A 14,213-nucleotide genomic window follows, 5' to 3' on the forward strand; every position below is an offset into this window, starting at 1 on the left:
GGATGACTTTCAGTAGATCACAGCGAGGTAGCTTTTAGAGGCGGTGCCCATCTGTCCATGCTCCAGGCCAGCAGCAATGGCACTTCTTGCCAGTTACCCGAGGCCAACCGGTGATCCCTGGCGCTAGGGTATCACTGCGTTTAAGCGACTGATGACCTCGAGTGTGTTCAAGTTCAACAGTGGGCGTGACAGGGAATGAGGAAAGGTGCAGCTGACTCATATCATTTCATATTGACAAGTGATACTGTATAAGATTGAACACCAAAGTAAAACTAAAATGGATGACTGAAAACTTGGATAATCAGATGAGTTTTAAGACATGTTTCAAATGAGAGAAAGGAAATGTTGTATTCTTGTAAGGCATTTCACAATCTCAAGGCACTCTGAAGTGTTTTACAGGCCACTAAAGTCCTTTGAGAATGCCTTCTGTTGTGATGTAGAATATATACATGTATGAATGCATATCATCACAGTGACCTGTGGTGCTCGACATTAGATAAGATTTTGACAGAACTTTAATTTGGCTAAAACCATAATAATTTATCTTAATACCCAGTGATCACCTTAGCAGCAATAGGACAGTAGAACTACAAAGATTTGCTCATCAAACTTAAGACCAAGATCATCAGTACCTGATCACTCTCGCTGAGGCTGTCAAGCTGACCTGCTCCATTTTGTAGTTTGGTTGGGTCGTTCTCTTTGATTGTAAAGATCCAGTCACTTGTATCCTCCCCTCCTGATGCCTGTCTTTCAGCTTCCCTAATGATAAGAAAAAAATCATAACTGGTACATCTACCTGACAAATCATCCACATGGTAAACTTATCCATCCAAACCAAAGGAAGGCAATTTCACCAAGAAAAAGAACTGCTACACAAGCTCGTGCTTTTACAACACCTTTAACATGCTAAAACCCGCCAATTCACAGAATTAAAATCTGAGAAGAATAAGCGCCTCGGAGATTTGGATAGGGTGAGAGAAGCAGAAAAGGTGGAAACATGACAGCAGCACAGATCTGAGAGGTAGTTTAAAAAAGAACGTGGATGCAGAAAATCAGAAACAACAACAAAAAATATTGGAAGGCTCAGCAAGTCGAGCAGTATCTGCGGAGAAAGAAACAGTGAATGTACTGGATAGAGTCACACGGCCATAGAGCATTGGAACATCCCCATCTGCCCAGCTCGTATGCATCAACCAAACTGCCAACCTGAGCCAGTCCCATCTGCCTGCATTTGGCCCATATCCCTCCAAAATTCCTCTAAGCATGCAACATTCTGAATATCTTTTACATGCTACAACTGTAACCATCTTTACAACTACCCCTGGTACTCCATACTCATACACCCGCCACTGTCTCTATTAAAATTTCCCCCTTAGATTCTCTTTTAATCTTTCCCCTCTCACTTTAAACCTATACCTTCTAATTTTGGATTTTCCTACACTGGGGAAAAGACTTACCATGTCCTATAATTTTTTTCCAACTATATAGTCACCCCTCTGCCTCCTGCGCTCCGGGAAAAAAGCCTCAGCCTATCCAGTCTTTCTTTATAATGCAAGGCATAAGTCCTAGTAACACCTTCATAATTTTTTTCCCCACCCATACTGGTTTAATGACATCGGCAAACAGAACTGCATGTAACACCAAATGTGGTTTACCAGTGTCTTGATCTGAGAAAGTGAAGACCTCCATTTACCACAAAAACATGCACACTGCATGACTTTGGGAAGTTCTAAATACTCTATAGTTATTGAAACACAGACCTGATTACCTACTTCTGAGCTATGTGATAGCACATTCATCAAGATAGCTTCGCATGTTTCATTGGATGCACCTAAGCCTTATATGAGTATGTGCTAGAGCAACACTCACGAGTCTAATTCACCCGAGCTGGAGTCCTCGTGGTTCTGTTCCGCCTTCCACCGCTTGTACCGGTCAATCAGTTCTGTCAAGTAGGAGGTCTTTCTGGAGTTTCGTAATATAAACTTGTGCTTCAGCAACTCTTTTGCTGTTGGTCTCTTAAGAAAGTAAATAAAGTACATATGAATCCCTTTAAAGCTGAAAAGTAAAGCAAAGCTCATCATTCTACAATGTCAGGTCCTTTGCGTGGCAACCAGGCTAAACATCTTCACACTTGCTGTATTATTTAATTGTACCCAACATACTAACAAACGTCTAAAGGAGGACTGTCAAAAGTATTCTGACCAGTGGCATCATGGTCTGGTACAGCAACTTGAATGCACAAAAGCTGCAGAGAACAGTGGACTCTGCCCAATACATCACTGACACATCCCTCCTTACCACTGATAGTATCAACAAGAGGTGATCAAGTCAAGTCAAGTCACTTTTTATTTTCATTTCGACCATAACTGCACAGTAAAAACGAGACCATGTTTTTCAGGACCATGATGTTACATGAAACAGTACAAAAACTACACAGAACTACGTGAAAACAACACAAAAAACTAGACTACAGACCTACCCAGGACTGCATAAAGTGCACAAAACAGAGCAGGCACTACAATAAATAATAAACAAGACAATAGGCACAGTAGAGGGCAGTAAGTTGGTGTCCTCAAGACAGCAATAGCTATCATGAAAAATTCCCACCGTCTGGGCCATACCTTCTCACGGCTACCATTAGGCAGGAAGTCCGCACCATCAAGTTCAAGAATATCTACTTCCCTTCTGCCATTCGGCTTTTGGACCAACTGGCAAAATCCTAACTACCATTTCAGTAAAACAGCACTATGACCACTTTGCAATACAATGGACTTTTTTTGCTCTTATATAATTTTGAGGAACTTAAATTGAATGTATTTCTTTTTCCTTACAAATGTTGCGTCTCCAATGTTTTGGGCTGCAATAACTAAGTTTTTCATTATACTTAGAACTATCTGGCACTACCTGTCACCTCACACCTCTCCTCAGTCTATGAATCACCTCAAAGTAATTTCTTATTACTCTCCTTCCCTACTGTATGCTGGCCATCTCGCCTCTCCAATTTCAATCCTGATGCAAGGTTTCAAGCTAAAACTTCAGACGATTTCTTTCCTTCCTCAGATGCTGCTCAACCCACTGAGTTCCTCCAGCTCATTGTTAGTTGCTAAAGGTCTTTGCAGTTGTGAAATCTTCCTCTTAAACACAAGCCAGTAATTATGTTCCGTTCTCAGATGTTCTTCAGTTCTGATGTTTCCATTTAATTTTAAATTAGCATTCAGGCAAAAAGTTGCACACAATGTATGCCATCATGATTTGTAGCCTGTTCATCTGAAAACCCTCAGGGAGTTATCAAAAGCAAGCAGTTGTGGCATAGTGAGTCATTCACATCCTGAATTTTGTTCTGTCATTCCAGCTAACTCGACAGCATTGCCAGGTTTAAGAAAATGACTGAATGCCTTTTGCGACCACTGTACTGCTGACGTGAGCCTGAAACAACTCAGTGTTCCTTCAATGCTCAGGGACCTTACAGAAGAACAATAGCTGGTTGCTGTTACATCTAAATGAAGTTAAACAAAGCACCCCAAGAGCAGAGGAAATTAAGACATCTAGTCACTCTAACTGGCAAAAACCTTATGCCACTCTGCGTCTTTAGGAAGCTCCAAATGGTTTACAGTTACTGAAGCATTCTTAACACAGAGAATGCAACAGTAAATTCATACACAAGCTCTCAAACAAAAGGTTGGTCAGCAACTCCAACAAAATGTTCAACGGCAGCGCCTCTACTTTCTTTGAAGTTTACACAAGTTCAGCATGTCATCTAAAACTTTGACAGCTTTCTGCAGGTGTGCCGTGCAGAGTATCCTGACTGAGTGCATCACGGCCTGGTATGGAAACACCAATGGCCAAGAATGGAAAAGCCTATAAAAAGTAGTGGATACAGTCCAGTCCATCACAGGTAAAGCCCTCCCCACCAATGAGCACATCCACAAGAAAGCAGGCTCCATCAAGCACCTCCACCATCCAGCCCACGCTTTCCGCTTGCTGCCACAATTGTGAAGGAGGTAGCTCCCACACCACCAGGTTGAAGAAGTCAGAAACACAGAAAACCTGCAGCACAATACAGGCCCTTCGGCCCACAAAGTTGTGCCAGACATGCACCTACCTTAGAAATTACTAGGGTTACCCAAAGCCCTCTATTTTACCAAGTTCCATGTACCTATCCAAGAGTCTCTTAAAAGACCCTATCATAATACACCTCCACCACCGTTGCTGGCAGCCCATTACATGCACTCACCACTCTCTGAGTAAAAAACTTACCCCAGACATCTCCTTTGTACCTACTCCCAAGCACCTCAAACTTGTGTCCTCTTGTGGCAGCTATTTCAGCTCTGGGAAAAAGCCTCTATCCATATGATCAATGCCTCTCATCATCTTATACACCTCTATCAGGTCACCTCTCATTCTCTGTTGCTCCAAGGAGAAAAGGCTGAGTTCACTCAACCTATTCTCATAAGGCATGCTCCCCAATCCAGGCAACATCCTTGTAAAATCTCCTCTGCACTCTTTCTATAGTATCATGACCTTCCTGTAGTGAGGTGACTGGAACTGAACACAGTAATCCAGGTGACCAAGGTCTTACATAGCTGTAACATTACTTCACAGCTATTGAACTCAATCCCACAGCTGACGAATGCCAACATACCATTCACCTTCTTTAACAATATAACGTAAAAAGAAGCCATCCCAACACCAACCCCTGCAGAACACCTCTAGTCACTGACAGCCAACTAGAAAAGCCCCCCTTTATCCTACTTTTACTGTCCATGTGAGTATCTTTCCTATAATACCATGGGCTCTTACTTTGTTTAGCAGCTTCAGATGTGGTATCTTGTCAAAGGCCATCTGAAAATCCAAGTAAACAATCCATTGACTCTCCTTTGCCTATCCTGCCCGTTACTTCCGCCAAGAATTCCAACAGATTTGTCAGGCAATATATCCCCCTAAAGCAACCATGCTGACTTAGGCCTGGAGTACTGTGCAGATGCAACAGAAGCACTCCAACGCAGGTCCAGTGAAGAGCTTTAAAAAGCAGGAAGTTTTTCAGCGGAAGTCTTCGAATGGAGTACTGTGCAGACGCAACAGAAGCATTCCAGCCCAAGTCTGGTGAAGAGCATTAAAAACCCAGTCTCCATAGAAAAGTACCACCACCAGCGGAGCAGTCATCTTGGGAGCGGTTGTCGGAATAGTCTGAGTCAGCATAGTAAGACTCTGGCTCAACAAAGCTTCAGCAAGAACAGACGGAAGCAAGGCAAGTAAGTAAGTTAATTCCTTATTTCTTTTTTTCTGAATTAACTCTTGAGAGAAGTGGGGTTCTACCTGCCTCCCTGATGGTCACCCGGTGCATCAAGATGTAGCTTCTTAGAGATCATGTTAGGGAACAGGAACTGGAACTGCAGCTCAACAACCTTCGGCTTGTTAGGGAAAGTGAAGTGGTGATAGACAGAACTACAGGGAGTTAGTCATGCCAAGGCTACAGGAGACAGAAAAACGGGTGACTATCAGGAGAGGGAAGAAAGAATGAGAGAGCACTCAACAATAAGTACTCCATTTTGAGTACTGTTGGGGAGGTCGAGCTACTTGGGGAAAGGAATAGTGGATGTGCCTCTGGCACTGAGTCTAGCCATGTAGCTCAGAAGGGCAGGAAACTGAAGAGGACAGCAGTAGTAAAATGGGACGCTATAGTTAGGGGACAGACAGGTGATTCTGTGGACGTGAAAAGGAAACACAGATAGTAGATTTCCTCACAAGTGCCAAAGTCTACAATATCCTGAAAAGGAGAGCGAGCAGCCAAGTCATGGTACGTATTGGTACCAACTACATAGGTACAAAAAGGGAGGAGGTCCTGAAAACAGAATACAGGGAGATAGGAAGGAAGCTGAGGAGCAGGATCTCAACAGTAATGATTTCTGAAATGCTACCTGTGCCACGCACAGTGAGGATAGGAACAGAATTAGGTGGTGGATAAATGTGTGGCTGAAGAATTGGATCAAGGGGCAGGGAATTCAGATTTCTGGATCATTGGAACCTCTTCTGGTATGCCCTGTACAAAAAGGACGTGTTACACTTGCATCCTAGGGAGATCAACATCCTTGAACTGGTTTGCTAGAACTGGTGGAAGTGGTTTAAAGTAATATGGCAGTGGGATGGGAACCAATACAATAAAACTGAGTATGAGCCAACAGGTTTACAAGTAGATGATGGGTGTAACATGAATATAAGGAGGGTCAAGCCAATGGTTGGCTACAACTGCAGACAGAGCAAAGAGTTAAGTTGTACCACAGGGGTAAAATTCACAAGGGTGAAGAATGCAGGACTGAAGGTGCTGTATTTAAATGCACATAGCATTCAGAAATAGGAGGATGAACTCATGGCGCAATTAGAGATTGGATGGTATGACATTATGGGTATCACTGAGTCGTGGCTGAAAGAAAGTCATATTTGGGAGCTCAACATCTGTATCAAAAGGACAGGCAGGAAGGCATAGACAGTGGTGTGGCTCTATTGGTAAGAGATGGAATTACATCTTTAGAAAGAGGTGACTTGGGGTAGAGAATGTCAAATCTTTGTGGGCGGAGCTAAAAAACTGCAAGGGTGAAAAAAAAAACACATTACAGGTATCATATATAGGCCTCCAAATAGTAGCCAAGATGTGGGGTTGAGATTGCAAAGGGAGCTAGAGAGGACAAGTCATAATAATAATGTCACAATGGTAATAGGGAAACTTCAATATGCAAGGGGACTGGGAAAATCAGGATGGCGTTGGATTGCAAGACAGGGAATTTGTTGAATGCCTACAAGATGGCTATTTAGAGCAGCTTGTGCTCGAGCCTACTAAGGGAAAGGCTATCCTAGATTGGGTGTTGTGTAATAACCCAGATTTTATTAGTCAGCTTAACGTAAAGGAACCCTTGGGAAGCAGGAATCATAATATGATTGAATTCATACTGCAATTTGAGAGGGAGAAGCATAAATCACATCAGTATTGCAATGGAATAAAGGGAATTACAGAGGCATGAGAGAAGAGCTTGACCATGTGGATTGAAGGGGGATACTGGCAGGGATGACAGCAGAAGAGAGGTAGTTGAAGTTTCTGGGAATAGATCACAAGGCGCAGGATAGATATGTCCCACAGAAGTAGCTGTTCTCAAATGGCAGGACAAGACAACCATGGCTGACAAGGGAAGTTAAGGACTGCATAAAACCCAAGGAGAGGGCATATAAGGAAAAAAAAGTGAGTGGGAAATGGCATGATTGGGAAGCTTTTAAAATCCAACAAAACGCAAGTAAAAGAGCTATAAAAAGGGAAAAGATGAAAACTGAAGGCAAACTAGCCAATAATATAAAGCAGGATACTAGAAGGTTTTTCAGTTTATATAAAGAATAAAGGGGAGGGGAGAGTTGATATTGGACCACTGGAAAATGATGCTGGTGAGGTAGCGATGGGAGACAAAGAAATGGCAGATGAACTTAGTAAGTATTTTGCTTCAGTCTTGACTATGGAAGACACTAGCTGTATGCTAGAGATCAGTGAGTGTCAGGGAGCAGGAGCAGGTGTCATTGCTATTACAAAGGAAAAACTGCAAGGCAAACTCAAAGGTGGGGATAAGTCACCTGGACCAGATGGACTACATCCCATAGTCCTGGAAGAGGTTGCTGAAGAGCTAACGGATGCATTGGTCACAATCTTTCAAGAATCACTTGATTCTGGCATGGTCCCGGAGGACTGGAAAAGTGCAAATGTCACTCCACTCCTTAAGAAGGGCAGAAGACAAAAAAGAGAAAATTATTAGCCTCTCCTCAGTAGTTGGGAAAGTGTTGGAGTCCATTCTTAAGGAAGTAATTTCAGGGTACTTGGAGACTAATGATAAAAATAAGTCAAAGTCAGCATGGTTTCTGAAAGGGTAATCTTGCCTGACAAATCTGTTAGATTTCTTAGGAAGTAACAAGCAGGGTGGAAATAGGAGAGACAGTAGATGTCATTTACTTAGATTTTCAGAAGACATTTTATAACGTGCCTCCCATGATCTGCTTAATAAGATAAAATCTTATGGTGTTACAGGAAATATACTGGCATGGCTGACAGGCAGGTGGCAATGTTTGGGAATAAAGGGAGCCTTTTATGGTTGGTTGCCAGTGACAAATGATGTTCCTCAGGGGTCAATATTGGGACCGCTATTTTTCCACATCATTTGTCAATGATTTGGATAATGGAATTGATGGCTTTGTGGAAAGTTTGTAGATGAAATAACGGTAGGTGGAGGGGTAGGTAGTGCTGAGGAAGCAATGCAATTGAAGCAGGGCTAGGATAAATTGGAAGAATGGGCAAACAAGAGGCAGATGGAATGCAGTATTGAGAAATGTATGATAATCCATTTTGGTAAAAGGAACAATAATGTGGACTGTTAACTAAACAGGTTTAGTTTAAACATCAAAGGTGCAAACGGACTTTGGTATCCTCATGCAAGACTCTCAGAAGGTTAATTCGTAGGTTAAATCTGTGGTAAGGGCAGCAAATGCAATGTTGGCACTTATTTCACAGGGGATAGAATATACAAACAAGGACATAATGCTGAAGCTTTATAAGACACTAGTCAGGCTGCACTTGGAGTATTGTCAACAGTTTTGGGCCCCTTATCTGTATGTATTGTCACTGGAGAGTCCAGAGGAGGTTCACGAGGATAATTCCAGGAATGAAGTGATTAATATATGAGTATGGCATCTTTGGGCCTGTACTCACTGGAATTTAGAAGAATGCGTGGGGATCTCATTGAGATCTACCGGGGTGAAAGTTCGGCACGGACTAGGAGGGCCGAGATGGCCTGTTTCCATGCTGTTATATGTTGAAAGGACTAGATAAGATGGATGTGGAGAAGATGTTTCCTCTGGTGGTGGTATCCAGATTAGAGGGCACAACCTCAAAATTGAGGGGCAAACTTTAAAAACAGAAGTCAGGAGGAATTTTTTAGCCAAAGAGTGGTGAATCTGAGGAATACTCTGTCACAGACTGTGGTGGAGGCCAAGTCCATGGGTAAATTCAGAGCAGAAGTTTATAAGATTCCTGATTGGTCTGGGCATCAAGGCATATGGTGAGAAGGCAGGTGTATGAGACTGAATGGGATCCGGGATCACTCATGACAAAATGGCAGAGCAGACTCAATGGGCTGAATGGCATAATTCTGCTCCTATATCTGATGGCCTATTTTATCATGTGCCTGCAAGCACGTCAAAACCCAATCCTTAATAATGGACTCCAACATCTTCCCAACCACTGGTAGTCAGGCCAACTGGACTATAATTTCCTTTCTTCTGCCTCCCTTCTTAAAGAGTGCAGTAACATTTGCAATTTTCCAGTCCTCCTGAACCATTTCAGAGTTTAGTGATTCTTCAAAGATCATCACTAATACTTCCACAATGTCTTCAGCTACCTCCTTCAGAATCCTGGGGTGTGTAGTCCTCCTGATCCAGGTGACTTATCTACCTTCAGATCGTTCAGTTTCCCAAGTAGGTGCTCCTTAGTAATAACAACTACACTCACTTGTGCCCTGACACAGTCGAATTTTTGGCATATAGTCGGCCCTCCTTATCTGCGGGGGATTGGTTCCAGGACCCCCCCCATGGATACCAAAATTCACGGATGCTCAAGTCCCTTATTTAACATGTATGAGTGTGGTGGTCTTTAGGACCCAGCGGAAACCTGGACTTTACTTAACATGTTTCCGTGCAGTGGACATTAAGACATGGCGGCGCAGCTCTGAATCTGCAGTGTTTCTGTTCACGAAAATAATCACGATTGCGACTGAAAATAAGGTGGAAGTAATAAAGCAATCGGAAAGAGGTGAAACATCATCGGTCATTGGAAAAGCGTTAGGCTACAGTCGGTCAACGATCGGAACAATTTTAATGGAGAAAGTGAAAGGCCCTGCCCCAATGAAAGCTACAATTATTACTAAGCAACGCAGTGGTTAAATTATTGAAATACGTATGTTTCTTAAGTGTTTTATATGCATAGAAAGGTAAAGTATATAGTATATACTAAGTAAAAAGTTTGACTAACTGACGCTAAATAATACCGGATGTACCTGTTCCGACCTCAAATCCGACTTAAAGACGGACTCGGAAATGGAACTCATTCATAACCCGGGGACTGCCTGTACTTATAAGTCATTTCTAAATTACCTATGATACCTAATACAATGTAAATGCTATGTAAATAGTTATTATACTGTATTGTTTAGGGAATAATAACAAGAAAAAACAGTCTGTACATGCTCAAGCAATTAGTGCTGGAGAGAGAATTTCCGGGTTTTCCCGATCCACGGTTAGTTGAATCCGCACATACGGAGGGCCGAATGTACTTCCATAGAAGACTGACCCAAGATACTTAAAGTTCTTCCATCATTTCTTTATCCACCATTTCTACCTCTCCAATGTTATTTTCCAGAAGTCAAATATCTATTCTCATCTTTCTTTTAATCTTTATATATCCAAAAAAACTTTTGGTATCTTCTGTTATATCATTGGCTTACTTACCTTCATATTTCATTGTTTCTCTCTGTAAGGCTTTTTTAGTTGCCTTCTGTTGCTTTTTAAAAGCTTTCCAATCCTCTAAGGATTGAGGTGCATAGCAACTTCTCTCAGAGGTGAATCTCTTGAATTCTCTGCCTCCGAAAGTGGTGGAGATCAGAACATTAGATGTAGGTAGACAAACAGTTGAAAGGTTGGGAAATTGAACATTATAGGGAACATGCACAGAAGAGCAACTGAGGCAGCATACATCAGCCATGATCATACTGAATGGTGAGGCAGGCTGGTTGGGCCCAGTGGCATACTCCTGCTCCTGTGGTTTTATGTTCTTACCCTTACCATGTGACAGTAATCAGATAATTGCTTTTTAAGTATTGCCTGAAGACTAAATAATGGACTAGAGCATCTGGAAATACTACTGTTCTTCTGCTGCAATCTCAAAATAAAGGGGTGGCAATTTAGGACAGAAATAAATACAGACTCTACTTAGGATGATAAATCATTTGAATCAGATTTTCCATGACTAACAAACTATATGAAATTTGTTTTGCAGTCAATGGAGGCTTACTCAGTGACTGCATTCAAAGATGGACTTCTGGACATTAAAGGGATCAACAGACAAAATAGAAAATGCCTTTGAGGTAGAAGGTCACCTAGTTGAGTGGAGGACCAGGCTCAAGGGGCTGAACAACTAACTCCCACTTCTCCCTATGGCACGTTCCAATCCAAAGGAATGGACAAAGCAGAATTTCAACTTAGTGCTTCATTCAAAGGGCAAAGCCTTCAATTCTGCAATGGAGAGTTGGTATAATTATTGGAAAGTGATGAGTGCATCGTCCAGTGAAAATGCCCAACACAAAGCCAGTGGAAAAGAACTGTAAGCACGTGGGAAAAATTGACTGTGCTGTTTCTCAAAGCCAAGGTTTTGGGGAAAAAACATTAAGCTTAAATCTACTTACAAAACTTGGTTCTTTATTCAAGCATGCTTCCACAAATTCTTTTAAAGACTTGCTGTAATTTCCCTCCAACGTTGGCGCATTGTTCTTTGGAATATGAAATAAAACTTTCATTGGATGCAGCTCTGAATGCGGTGGTTCTCCTTTTGTGAGCTCTATTGCAGTTATTCCCAAAGACCAGATGTCAGCCTGTACAAACACAATAAAGGGAAATCAAATGTCACTTTCACAAGTCTGAACATGGGGTTAGATATTATCACTGGTTCAAGCTGCCAAGTTATCCCTTCTACTCTTTCTTCTAATAATGTCCAAAATACAAGTTCTTGTTTATAACATGCAGACCGCTTTTCATGTATTTATTTAAAGATACAGCACAATAATGGGCCCCTTCAGCTCAACGAGAGTGCAGCACCCAATTATACCCATGTGACCAATTAATGTCTTTTGGAATGTGGGAGGAAACCCACCAGTCATGGGGAGGATGGACAAATTCCTTAAGACAGCGGCAGAACTGAGCCCACAAGTCGTTGGCACTGTAATAGCATTGGGCTAACAGCTACACTACCATACCGCCCCTTACTCACCTGGATGAGCTGCCCCAGAATGCCTCAGTGTTCAACACCCCAATCTTTACAAATGCCCAGAACCCAATAAGGGGGGTAAAAACATAGAACATTACAACACACTACAGGTCCTTCAGTCCACAATGTTGTGCTAACTTTTTAACCTACCCTTCCTCCTACACAACTCTATTTTTCTATCATCCATATGCCTATATAAGTTTCTTAAATGACTCTAATGTATCCGTCTCTACCACTACCCCTGACAGGGTATTTCACTCACCACCCAACTCTGTGTATGGAACATTCCCCCCCCCCTCCCACCCCCATAACCTTCCTCCAATCATCTAAAATTTCGCTCCCAGGTATTATCCATTTCTACCCTTGGGAAAAAGTCTCTGGCTATCCATTCTATCTACACATCTCATCATCATGTACACCTTCATCAAGTTACCTCTCACCCTTCTTCAACCCAAACAGAAAAGCCTTAGCTCGCTCAACTACCTCCTAAGACAAGCCCTCAATGTCCAGACAGCATCCTGGTATATTTCCTCTGTACCTTCTATAAAGCTTCCAAATCCTTCCTATAACAGGGCAACCAGAAATGAAAACAATATTCCAAGTGTGGTCCAACCAGAGTTAGAGTTGCAACATTACCTTGCAGCTCCTGAACTCAGTCTGACTACTGAAAGCTAACACACCCTTAAGGCAATAAGATTCCTCTGTTCCTCCAAATTGTGAAGAACTCTACCATTAACCCTGTAGACTGCCTTCAAATTTGACCTTCCAAAATGAATCACTTCACACTTTTCCAGGTTGAACTCCACCGGTCACTTGCCCAGCTCTGCATCCTGAAAATATCACGACCAACCTTCGTATTATCTGCAAACTTACCAACTCACCCTTCCAAGTCATTTATAAAACTTGTAACGAGCAGGGATCACAGAACAGATCCCTGCAGAAAAGCACTGGTCAGCAACCACGAGGCAGAAGACTCCACACTACCACCCTCTGCCTTCTATAGACAAGCCAATTCTGTATCCACGCAGCCAGGTTTCCCAGGATCCCATGGCTCATGAAGGGCAAATGAAGGGCTACTTCTACTTCATTCAACAATTGAGGCAGTCTGCAGAAGTTCAACCCACACCAAGGGGCCCACTGACCCAGAACTGTCTTTATTTTCACCCATCCGTCAAGTAAACTAGCTCTTCATGAAGAGCAGAATGCACTATACAGTGACGTCAATCTTTTCTATGCCTCTGTGCTTCAGAATACCCTTCTATTGCTTTATATCAAAAACATAGCAGCACAGAAGGCCATTTAGCCGAATGTATCTGTGCAAAGACTTATTCAGAAGACTTCTGAAAATTACTTTTGAAACCGCACTAGCCACAACTTCTGAAGTCATTCCAAACATTCTAATCTATTGTTAAAATGCACACTCCTCCTTTCTGGTTTTTATTCTAACAACCTTAAATCATTCACTCTGGTGACCAAACTTACCGCCACGGGAAACAATTTCTCAATTTTTAATTTGCGAGTAGGAGCTCATCATTGACTTCAGACAGGGAAATCGTGCACATTAACGGTGTTGAGCTGGAGTGGGTTGAGAGTTTCAAGCTCTTAAGTGGGAACATTGGTCCTAGTCTCATCATGTTGATGTCACGGCCAAGAAAGCTCAACAGCCCATTAACCTCCTCAAGAGACTAAAGAAACTCAGCACATCCCCATTGACCCTTACCAATTTTTAATTGGTGCACCATATAAAGCATTCAATCTGGATGCATAATGGCATGGTATAGCACTGCCATATACATGATCGCGAGAAACTGCCGAGTTGCGGACACAGCTCAGCACATCACAAGAAACAGCCTCCCCTCTATCACTCTATGTTTGGCACTGCTTCAGTAAAGCAGCTAACATAATCAAAGACCCCACCTACACTGGACATTCTCTCTTCTCTCCTCTGCCACTGGACAAAAGATACAAATGTCTGAAAGCATGTACCATCAGGCTCAAGGACAGCTTCTATCCCATTGTCCCATCAGACTCTTGAACACACATCTTGTAGGGCGAGATCCTCACAAGAGGCTCATTATGATCTTGCACTTTATTGTCCACCCGCACTCTTTCAGTAGCTTTTAAGAATTTATTTTGCATTGTTACTGTTTCA

General features: G+C 42.3%; 1 protein-coding gene across 1 annotated transcript in view; it reads right to left on the bottom strand.

Annotated features, from left to right (window-relative positions):
• The window catches only part of LOC132394399 (serine/threonine-protein kinase 24-like), a 71,077-nt gene that overhangs the window by 9,785 nt on the left and 47,079 nt on the right, over positions 1–14,213 (bottom strand). Inside the window, exons 7-9 of the mRNA XM_059970484.1 lie at positions 11,484–11,669; positions 1,870–2,015; positions 633–759 (exon numbers count right to left, since the gene is read on the bottom strand). Of these exons, the coding sequence (XP_059826467.1) occupies positions 633–759; positions 1,870–2,015; positions 11,484–11,669 (459 nt within the window). The remainder of the gene's footprint in view (positions 1–632; positions 760–1,869; positions 2,016–11,483; positions 11,670–14,213) is intronic.

The sequence above is a fragment of the Hypanus sabinus genome, chromosome 5 (assembly GCF_030144855.1).
Source record: "Hypanus sabinus isolate sHypSab1 chromosome 5, sHypSab1.hap1, whole genome shotgun sequence".
NCBI classification, from domain to species: Eukaryota; Metazoa; Chordata; class Chondrichthyes; order Myliobatiformes; family Dasyatidae; genus Hypanus; species Hypanus sabinus.